General features: G+C 44.5%; 1 protein-coding gene across 1 annotated transcript; it reads right to left on the bottom strand.

Annotated features, from left to right (window-relative positions):
• LOC110432692 lies at nt 6931-7881 on the bottom strand. The gene has a single exon (XM_021453473.1). The coding sequence runs from the start codon at nt 7879-7881 to the stop codon at nt 6931-6933; it is 951 nt and encodes a 316-aa protein (XP_021309148.1).

The raw sequence follows: 12088 nt of genomic DNA, 5'->3' as shown, positions 1-12088 counted from the left end.
AATCGGGCAATTGAGTCGCCATGGCCAGTGACTGAAGCTCGATCTTTGCCAACGTTTTACTCACGTCTCACTCGATGGTTTTGGCTCAAATTTGTTCCTTGGGTTAGAGCTACACGAGATCTACAGGTTTGCTTACAAGATCAAAGTCTAACTCGGCCTGGATTTCAAACCACAAGGCTCCCAATGACCCTATGTCGAATCTGCTGATTCCCAGACTTAGCCAAATTCAGCTAAGTGTGAAAACAGCACTGATTTCTGGCTTGTGGGCTAAATTTGAATGGGTTCCAAGCATTTTCATGAAAAGTCATAAACATAACTTTTGTAGATTATAAAATTTACTACAACTTTGGTTTAGGTGTCATTTACATGCAAGGTCGCTAACACAAGTTTCATAAAACATCTTTGAAAATAGGTCTAGGGGGTCAATTAGGTCAACTTAAGGTTAACCATGGCTTAGGGGCATTTTTGGCCAAAACCTCCAGCATAAACTTTGTTCAAAATGTTATTCTAAACATGATTAAAGTATTTTGGAAAAGATTGTACACTTGTATGCATTGGTCACCCATTACAATCAGCCATAGCATGTCATATAGCAATCCAATCACATAGTATATGTTGGCATGTGATCATGGTATGATGCTTATGAGTGATCATGATGATGCTTATGTTGATGCAATACTCATGGTTAACATGCAAGCTAGCACTAGGAGTGTTACATTCACCGCGATAGAGTGTCGAAGAATCAGCCCGTAGAGAGCACTTGGTCCTTGCGCAGACCAAGGGGGAGCAAGACCCTTGCATGGGTGCTCCAACGAGGACTAGTGGAGAGTGGCGACTCTTCGAAACCTCGGCAAAACATCGCCGAGCATTCTCTTCCACTATTCCTTTACTTTCTAGCATTTACTTTGTGCTTTTACATTCTTAGAATTGTCATGCTAGAATAGGATTGGAACTAGGTTGCAAAACTTTTATCCGGTAGCTCTCGAGTCACACTAGGCACAAGGGGTTGAATTGGAGTTTATAGGTTGCTTAAATTTTTAGAGAAGCCCAATTCACCCCCCCTCTTGGGCATCTTGATCCTTTCACCTTGATCGATGATGCAGAGGTTCCTGGGGAAAGGCTGGCGAAGCTATTCGAGCCAGAGGTACTCCCTCCTGAGACTGGCGCTGTTGGCACTTCTTAACGCAACCACCGGATATCGGTGATGGCGCTAGAAGTGCCTGGTGTGGTAACTCTATTAACTATTGGATAATTCCGCAAGCGCACAGAAGGTACCGCTGTAGCACTTCACCCGGGAGTATTCCAAGGTATCGTAATTTATATTTTCCCAAGGGAAAGCAATAGCTAGAAATGCTTGTAAGAAAAGAGATCCTATCTCAACTTAGTTACAACTAGTGCAGAGAGGTGGTAACGAAAGGTGAAGGAAGGGATGATGATGATCCAGAGATAATCAAAAAGGATAACTACAAGATAACTAGAGTAGAGTAGCTAGGTGGGAGGACAACGAGTGAGTACAGGTTCCTAGGATATCTAATTCTACTCTCGTGAACTAATCTTAATCAAATAGCAGAGACACACTAGATTGATACCTTACTAATGGCTGCCAGGGATAGCCGAGCTGGTAAGACGCTTAAAAGGTTTTTCACCTAACCCCTTACCGAAAGCGACTATTGGGCTTATGGACGCCTTATCTTTTAAGAACTAGCTCGTACGTGAGGAGAACCTAATGCCGCCCACGATCTGTCACCTACTAGGGAGTGCGCCCCTACTTTCCGTCCGAGCCAGCGACACCCAAAGGCAAGACCTAGCCTAAGCACCGCACTTACGCTAACTCTCACTACTCTAGCTGCGATCAAACAACTATAGCACCTTGCTAAAGGCGATGGGAAACAGCCACGAGCTTGTTACAGGATCACAATCTAATATGTAACTACTAAAGGACAAGATAGAACACTACAATACTATTGCAAGAATAATATTGCACAAAGTAATACTTAGAAAAGTAGAAAGAGAATATATTAAGAAAACAAGTCTTACAGGAGAAAAGATACAAGAGCTATACCAGACTCTCCAGAAGACGACTCCGGAGACCCCGAGCTTCGCTCGACTCAACTCTAACTCCCACACTAGACTACTACTACTACTACTCACTTGTATCTAGCTTGGATCACTTGAACCTTGAATTCATCCTGCCTTGGAAGGGTGAAATCAGCCTCTATTTATAGGGAGAGGTGGAGTAGGGGCTACTCCACCGCCACGTCATCGATCCGTGTGATCATGCCTCTCCACCCTTGGATCAAACCGACTTCACAACCGCCATTTGATCAACGGCAGGGGCAAACCAACACGTGAGACATGTGGGGAAGGTCGGTGGGAGGCCACCGACCCTGAAACCGCCTTACATGTGGGGTCGGGCGACCCCACTCCTGACCACCTGGGCCCACCAGCAGTGTCCACAATGGTCCCTTATGTCGGTGGAGTAGGTGGCACACCTGGGTCCCACCAAAGAGGGGTCGGGCGACCCCCTCCCTGTGGGCCCAGGGTGTCACCTGTTGTCCCCTCGATCTCCTCTTGATGATTCTGATGTTGGCTTTGTCAAATAATGTCTTGAATTTGTTGTTCCTGCATAAACAAGCTAAGAGTACAAGTGGAACTAGTTATGGATAAAATATGTTCATGTCATGTCATTTCCCCTTGCAACCGAGGCATGTTGACGGTGTTTTGTATGTGGATTTCTATGGTATATCCACCGTCAACAAGATCCCTCAAGCTTAACCTTTGCTCGTCCCGAGCAAACAATCAAACTTAGCCTTGGTGGATCAGGTATTGTTACTATGTTCACATTTCAAGAGTACCATGTGTACAACAAAGTTCTTCTCTTTGCATGAAAAATTTAGCTATGTAAACTTACCCATATTACCTTAGTCCCTTATGGGGCTTATGGCTTTTCCTTTTTCTTAGGTGGTTGAAAGACAGAACAGTTTGACTTGAGCACTAACTTTCTCATTCTTAGCAAGTTTCATATCAGAGGTTTTGTGATATTTTCAAAAGAAAACTTAAATGTTCCTCATATGGTTCTCTCATGTCACTCAAATGATGTATAATTCCTCACCAAGGCATATGATAGAGTTGCCTTCTCTATTTCATCCTATTTCTAAAAGGCTTATGTGGAGCTTAAGGTAGGGATGAAAGGAGATAGCATACTTACTTTGCATGTGTTGCGAAGTCAAAGCTCGGATCCCTGAAGAGAAGTGTCATACTCCCAGATCAAGATGTGCAAGTGTGATATATGGTGGACTAGGTTGCTCCTTTATTTGCTACACTCTCTCTACTTATATATTGTGACATGGCTAGCATTTTCTTTTTCTTCGAGCTTTATGTGCTCAATTTTTTTTTGTGGACTTGCACATGTCCATCTTTTTATTTCATTTTGCCTAGGCTTTTGATGTCTCATTTACCAAATAATGCTTAGAGAGAGATATCCTAACATTTAGAGTATGGAGCAACCTATTTAGTGGATGCGAAATACATGTGGTTGCGTACTTCCAGTGTAGAAGCAGCATATATATATGTGGTGTGTACGTGATCTTGATCTTAGGAGCATGAAAAGTCTCTTAACAGGGGTCAACAAGACTTGACGACACTCAACACAAAGCAAATAGCTTATGTGGAAAGGTTGCAATCATGTAAAGTAGATATAGCTGTGGTAGGAATTCATCACCCTTGAGGAACAATTAAGGTTTTGATCATTTTAAGAATAAATCTCTGATAATCATGCATGCTTAGAATAATATTATAGCAGCTCTTGTCTCACTATCTCATGTCCCACAACAACTTAGACTTAGTTCTAGCACTTGCAACCCACAAAGTTTTCAGGTTCATGGCAGTTTAAGTGAGCTAAGTGATCCATACTTGGAGAAATACTAAGTTGTATACTAGGTACTAGAGAAACATTAACAAGCAACTAGTCATCATTTCCATGAGGGATATAGACATACATGAAGCATATATGCTAAAGGGAAATGCTAATTTTTTTTAATTTTTTTTTTAGAGCAGGAATGATAAAATGCATGGAAATAAATAGGATAGAATACTTACCTTGGTGGGGGAGAGGATCTCCCCCAAGCTTGTCCTTCCTCACTGGGGTGGATACGATGGATATGGTGGATATGGTGGAGGATATTGCTGTGGAGGATATTGTGCAGGAGGAGGTGGATATGCATGTGGTGGTTGAGGAATGTATGGTGGTACGGGCAGGTGATATGATGTGTAGGCTTGGCACCAGTTTCTATTGCTGCTCTCCTCAAAATTTTGGATTTGTTGTTGGGTTTCCACAGTGGCAGTGTGAATGGCTTCATGGTTAGTACGCAATGTAGCCATACCTGATCTGAGTAGCTCCATGTCATGACGGTGACTGCGGTTTCCAATCTCCTGCGAAGAAGAAAGAGACAACCGGGCACTACGTCTCCTCCCCGTCCCGGAGGTGTGCATGGCATTGGAAGTGCCCTCATTATCTGAATCATCTTGCTGTTCAGCTCGTGACTGTCCACGTGTGAATGGCCCTGCAAAACTTCTACGTCCTCCAACTCCAGGAACATTAGGCATTAACGGGTGGCCCCCGTATAATTTTAACTCTGGTTGTGGCAAAATGAGTCTTGCATTTGATTTACGCAATATAAATTCAATTGTGTCATTGGGGCCACGCGTAATTACTTTTGCTTGAATGAAATGATATTTTCCTAACACAGTTCTAGGAGTGGGTATGTACTGGATGGTGTCATCAAGGATCAAAATGTAATCATACAATTTTGTAATTATAGAGGTGAACTCAATTGGGTCATTCTTCCGTGCTATAGTGATCCAATGATGTACCATGGCTTTTACCGGTGCAATACGAATTCTATTCACCATGGCATATAGAATTCTATTATCAATTTCCCGCACAATCCGAATGTCATCTCTAGGGAATAGAGTGATGCCTATCCATTTGTGCATGAACCGTAGTGTGGGATGGCAGATATGGCTAGTACGTGGGTAAGTATTTCCAATTAGATTCTCCCCAGTTATTTCATGCCAAAATTCTTGTCTATTAAAACCCCTTGTGGCAACTTCTACGTTGGTTTTAAAATTCATAAAAGCCTAAACATGCAGCTAGATGGTCCCATGTGAAATCATAATCTTGGTTTCTTAGGCGAAAGTAAATGGTTGTTTCGGTTACCCTTACGGTGCTCAAAAATTCTAGAGTGAGAATCTTGCTACCTAGGTGTTCCGAAAAGTCCCAAAATTCACCCCATCCTATTGCAGCAAAGACATCAAAGAATTCCTCATACATACCTGTGTCTTTGAGGAATTTAGGGTCAATTACATTGGTATGCTTGAATTCACGGTGGCGTAGATGGTTAAGCTTCTCCATTTCTTCTACGGTGAGCAAAAGTCCGGTCTCTATATCTTGCATCCGTAGAGGTGCTGCTTCTTCATTAGGTGGTGTTTGCTGTGGCATGGCCTCATGCTCTTGCTCCTCATGAGTCTCAGAGGGAAGTCCCTGATGAGAGGAGTACTCTTCTACCGAACTCATGGTGCCATGGGAGCGCCTTGATGAGCTTCTGCTAAACGCTCCACGCACTTTCTTCCCTATGTTCTTGAGTGGATTCTTCATGCTAGATCAAGAAAATAACGAACACCACTTCCACCAGAGAGGTTAGTTTAGATTTTAACTCTTCTTACCGGCTGATTACCTCTCTTGATTTCTCGACGGGTGAACACTTGAGCAATAGGGAAAGTGAAAGGAAGAGTGTTGATGATTTTCTTGAGTTGCTAGTAGAGGAAAGTGGTTGTGAGTGAATGAGTGAGTGGATTGAAGAGAGGACAAGTGCAGAGGGCACTTTGTCAGGGTCGGCCGACCCCTCTTTTTCCACGAAACCACAAATGGCCAACACCTTGTGTCAAGGAAAGATGGATGGGAAAGAAAGAAATAAGAAATGCTGCAGGGAGGGGGTCAGGCGACCCCATCACCACCTCCTCTTTGCGCTAGCTGTTCACCAGATTGATGATGAATGTGTGCCATGGCTGGTTCCCCATCTCCACTCACTCTCTCCTTTCTTTTGGATGTTTTCTCAAAGAATCTCTTCTTGGAATGTGGTGAAAGAGAAAGGAGGGAACAAGACAAGACTAGATGGGTGGATGTTTGCTCATGAGATGCTTCACGGGATGAGCTTCTCAAAATGTTGATTTACTTAAGGCTTTAAGCAAGTATCTTTCCCATACTTAGCAAGAGTGATTTGTCTAGAGGTTGCTTAAGTGACTTTAGAAAGAAGAAGATGGTTTTTGTTAAGTTAGCAGTGTCTCCTAATTTCACTTACGTTTTAGTGGAAGCAGGGGATGAGAACTAGAAACTCTAGCTCCTAGGGTGAGTGTTGATGTTTATGAGTCTTTATTTCTATACTCACTCTCCCTACATTACTTGTGCTGCCATACACCAGAGGAGGGGAGGAAGTGGGGCCAACCATGGGGTCGGCCGACCCCTCCTCTCACTCTTGAGTAATGCTGGACACACTACACTAGTAACAGAACAAGCACATGCAAGAAAAATAGATGAAAGAGTTAGAGAATTCTCATGCACGGTTCAATTCGTTGATCAAGTGGGATTACATGAGTTGACATGGTAATGTTTTGGTGTTTTCTTGAATGGAGCATAGCATGTCATGACAGGAAGTGGCAAAGGACACGAGATGATAGGTGGGGGCCACCAAAGTGGGGTCGGGCGACCCCCCTTTGGGCCCCACCTGGTGTCCACCTTGCTCAGTGAGTTTTTATTTTTACTTTACTTGTCTTAACTCAAGTTGATAGAAGGGTTGGAAAAGATGAAGGAAGTTTAATAAGTAACTTAAAGTTAAAGGTCAGTGGGCTTACCTTGATGGAAGAGCTGTTACCTCAGGTCCTTAGAACAGGACCTCCTCCTTGAGTTGATACAGAAATTTTCTTCGGAGGTGTCATCGGTTGTATTACCTTCTTCTTCCATATTTTCTTGCTCTTTGCTCTTGGCGTTGGATTGGTCTTTTTCTTTGGCCTAGTTATGAATGTGACGGTTGCCACATCCACTGCCAAGATTAGTGAGCATTGCACTACCTTTGGTTTGAAGTTGAACTTCTCCTGGGCCCCATTGATTGTAAATTGAATTTCTCCGGCTCCAACGTCAATATGTGCATTAGCAGTGCTGAGAAATGGTCTTCCCAGGATAAGTGGAGTCTTTTCATCCACCTCCATGTCGAGTACCACGAAATCCACAGGGACCAGGAACTCGCGTATCTTTACGGGGATATTCTCAGCTACCCCCGCAGGATGGCGAATTGACTGATCCGCTAACTGCAAATGTATTGATGTAGGGGACAAAACAGCATGGGTTAGTTTATCAAATATTACCTTTGGCATGACACTGACACTTGCTCCCAAGTCGCACAGTGCATGCTCGAAGTGATGTGTCCCAATGGAGCAGTCGATGGTAGGACATCCAGGGTCCTTCTTCTTTTCTGGTAGTTGGTTTAGTATCGCCGCGCTGCATTCTTCTGTTAGCTTAATCACCTCAGTTGTAGGCAGCGGGCGTTTGTTGTTGAGGATGTCTCTCAAATACTTGGCATAGGTTGGAACCTGCATTGCATCAAGTAGTGGAATATTGACATATAATTGCCGAATTACCTCAACAAACTTCCCGAATTGTTCATCGGTGGTTGGCTTCCTTGTTCTTGGAAATGGCAGCAGAATGTTGGTGTCGTAGAACTCGTGCGGAGCTGTCTTTCCATAGAACTTGGTGTTTTCCTGCTTAGATGGTGCTTCTTCCTTGTCTTCCTCAACTTCCTTATCTTTTCTTGCAGTCTTTTTTGTCATGTCAGGATATGGTGGATCACGAGTGGTCTTACCCCCTCTCGTGGTCACATTAAAGATATTGCAAGAATTTACAGAAGAAGGAACAGTAGCAGCAATTTGTGCTATTTGAGACTCTAAAATTTTATTAAAGTTTAATTGGTCCTTAACAGAAGAAACAAGGGAATCCATTTTAGCAGTTAATGATTCAAGAGTCTTGTCACTAGCTAACAATCTTTTGTTCATGCTTTCATTGATTTTAGCTTGATTAATGACAAGTTCTTTAAGTGAAAGCCAGTTAGAGTTACTAGAGTTACCTTGGCCCTGGAAGCGCGAAGTTGGTCGTCCATTGTTGAAGGATTGCACAGCTTCATGGCTTGCATTTTGCACCCTGCTCCGTTGGTTCGCACGTGCAGTGGCATATTGTTGGATGGCCTCTCGATCTTTCTTTACCTTGGCTCGTTCATCCAACTTCTTCAACAAGAACTCCATCTTGTGAGATATTTCATTTACCTCTTCAATGGTTTTCGTGCTTCTCTTCTTGAGTTGAGGGCGTTCTTCTCTCCATGTTTGATTTGTCACTATGTTCTCAATGAGAGTTTTAGCTTGAGTGACATTGAGGGAGGTAAACGCTCCTCTTGCGGCGGCATCAAGGTGGCTACGAGCTACTGGAGTCAGCCCATGGTAGAAACCTTGAATCAGGAGCCACTCTTTAATTCCATGATGTGGACACTCTTGAATGTACTCCTGGAGACGTTCCCATGCTTCGGGAATAGTCTCGTCTGCCTTCTGTTGGAAGCTTGAAATCTTTGCCCTCAGAGCAGATGTCTTGCCCATTGGGAAGAATTTCTTGAGAAATGCATTGGCACATCTTCTCCAGGTGTTGACATCATCGGGTTGAGCGAAAAACCATTGCTTTGCCTTCCCAAACAATGAGAATGGGAATAGGCGAAGGCGGATGGCGTCGGCCGTTACCCCTCTGATGGCAATAGTGCTACACACTTCCAAAAAGTGTTGGAGATGTGCATTTGCATCTTCATGTGGCTTCCCACTAAATGTACTTGCTTGCACCATAGTGATAAGTGATGGCTTAATCTCAAAGTCGACATCTTCGACCTCCACCCTCGGTCCAATGGTAACATGGGCAACTGATGGAGATGAGAAGTCGGAGATTGATGAGGAAGCCATTGACTGGTAGAGTGTCGGTGCTAAGCCTCCTTCCTTGAGTGAATTCAAGTATGAGCTGGATCTCCGATAAGTTACTAGACGGTGTCTAGGACTCTGTCGGGATGTCTCAGGATTTTCTAATGTGGCCTTGAATTGGAACTCACTCATACAATGCCCTGCTTCACAATATAGAGAAACAAAGGCAAGGGGTAAACCCCCCCTACAACTAATTGATACTAAGTTGATGATATATTTTTTTTTCGGATTCGTTCTTACTAAGATTTCTAGGCTATGCTTTCCCCGGCAACGGCGCCAGAAATGCTTGTTGGCACTTCTTAACGCAACCACCGGATATCGGTGATGGCGCCAGAAGTGCCTGGTGTGGTAACTCTATTAACTATTGGATAATTCCGCAAGCGCACAGAAGGTACCGCTGTAGCACTTCACCCGGGAGTATTCCAAGGTATCGTAATTTATATTTTCCCAAGGGAAAGCAATAGCTAGAAATGCTTGTAAGAAAAGAGATCCTATCTCAACTTAGTTACAACTAGTGCAGAGTGGTGGTAACGAAAGGTGAAGGAAGGGATGATGATGATCCAGAGATAATCAAAAAGGATAACTACAAGATAACTAGAGTAGAGTAGCTAGGTGGGAGGACAACGAGTGAGTACAGGTTCCTAGGATATCTAATTCTACTCTCGTGAACTAATCTTAATCAAATAGCAGAGACACACTAGATTGATACCTTACTAATGGCTGCCAGGGATAGCCGAGCTGGTAAGACGCTTAAAAGGTTTTTCACCTAACCCCTTACCGAAAGCGACTATTGGGCTTATGGACGCCTTATCTTTTAAGAACTAGCTCGTACGTGAGGAGAACCTAATGCCGCCCACGATCTGTCACCTACTAGGGAGTGCGCCCCTACTTTCCGTCCGAGCCAGCGACACCCAAAGGCAAGACCTAGCCTAAGCACCGCGCTTACGCTAACTCTCACTACTGTAGCTGCGATCAAACAACTATAGCACCTTGCTAAAGGCGATGGGAAACAGCCACGAGCTTGTTACAGGATCACAATCTAATATGTAACTACTAAAGGACAAGATAGAACACTACAATACTATTGCAAGAATAATATTGCACAAAGTAATACTTAGAAAAGTAGAAAGAGAATATATTAAGAAAACAAGTCTTACAGGAGAAAAGATACAAGAGCTATACCAGACTCTCCAGAAGACGACTCCGGAGACCCCGAGCTTCGCTCGACTCAACTCTAACTCCCACACTAGACTACCACTACTACTACTCACTTGTATCTAGCTTGGATCACTTGAACCTTGAATTCATCATGCCTTGGAAGGGTGAAATCAGCCTCTATTTATAGGGAGAGGTGGAGTAGGGGCTACTCCACCGCCACGTCATCGATCCGTGTGATCATGCCTCTCCACCCTTGGATCAAACCGACTTCACAACCGCCATTTGATCAACGGCAGGGGCAAACCAACACGTGAGACATGTGGGGAAGGTCGGTGGGAGGCCACCGACCCTGAAACCGCCTTACATGTGGGGTCGGGCGACCCCACTCCTGACCACCTGGGCCCACCAGCAGTGTCCACAATGGTCCCTTATGTCGGTGGAGTAGGTGGCACACCTGGGTCCCACCAAAGAGGGGTCGGGCGACCCCCTCCCTGTGGGCCCAGGGTGTCACCTGTTGTCCCCTCGATCTCCTCTTGATGATTCTGATGTTGGCTTTGTCAAATAATGTCTTGAATTTGTTGTTCCTGCATAAACAAGCTAAGAGTACAAGTGGAACTAGTTATGGATAAAATATGTTCATGTCATGTCATTTCCCCTTGCAACCGAGGCATGTTGACGGTGTTTTGTATGTGGATTTCTATGGTATATCCACCGTCAACAGGCGCGGGCACGGAAGACGGTGGGGAAGGCAGAAGTGAAGACTAAAGGCCTGTGAGCCTAATCTAGGTACTTAGACCCATTGTAATATACTTAGTGTTAAACATTGTGGCCTTAGTGGCCTTGGAATTCGTGGTTTCTATATATTCTTGTTGCTTTTATGCTCGAATTTCCTTTGTTTCCTAAGTTTGTGTTCCTGGATCGATCTTTTGTTATGACGACCTAGATTGCCTCAAGGGTGAGGGAGTGAGTAGAGTTACCATAGCCCGGAGGCGTAGGGATTCTCAGGCTCGACGTCCCTCGGCCCTTAAGGGGCTCGAGGCATCTTTACTACTCGATCGTGCGAGGTTTCCTTAGGGCTTGAAAGGGAAGAGATAATGTTGAGCTTTTTGAAAAATCGTTCGATTTAGGAGCTTGTGGGGGGGGGTCCCGCTGCTAGCCCCTGAGGGAGTTTCAACTATGATGGGTCATAGTCGAGACTTCCTCCTAGCGATGAGATTTAACTGGTAATAACATGCATTACTTAAAAAAGTACTTTCATTTATTCACATAATCATTCATAGGGCTTCGATGGTACAAGATGCGCATGAGAATGTAAAGCCTCAAAGCTCTAGGGGTAGAAGCAATGTAGCTGTTCGATGTTCCATGCGTTGTTGAAGACCACACCCTTTTTGTCCGTGAGCTTGTACGTTCCTGGCTTCAAGACCTCGGCCACCATGTACGGGCCTTCCCAGGGTGGAGTCAGCTTGTGGCGTCGTTGATTGCTTTGCCGTCGATGTAGGATGAGGTCGCCCACGTTCAGGTCTCTTTTGCGCATGTGTTTGTCGTGGTAGCGTCGAAGCTTCTGCTGGTATCTTACTGAGTTGAGGAGGGCCATGTCTTGAGCTTCCTCGAGCTGGTCGATCGCATTCTCCCGAGTTTCCTTGTTTGTCTATTCGTTGTAGGTTTTAAGTCGAGGTGACCCATATTCGAGGTCTGTTGGAAATACAGCCTGTCGACGAAAGCTGGTCGGCAGTCTACCTTGGGGTATACCCACGGTAGTAGTTTATCGGTAGATGGTGCGCAAACTACGAACTCAATGGGGACGCAAGACACGGACAAGCTTTTTATCCAGGTTCGGCCGCCGAGTTGGCGTAATACCTACGTCCTGTGT

The sequence above is a fragment of the Sorghum bicolor genome, chromosome 2, assembly GCF_000003195.3.
Source record: "Sorghum bicolor cultivar BTx623 chromosome 2, Sorghum_bicolor_NCBIv3, whole genome shotgun sequence".
In the NCBI taxonomy this organism is placed as follows: domain Eukaryota; kingdom Viridiplantae; phylum Streptophyta; class Magnoliopsida; order Poales; family Poaceae; genus Sorghum; species Sorghum bicolor.
This window is presented reverse-complemented; position numbering and strand designations above follow the sequence as displayed.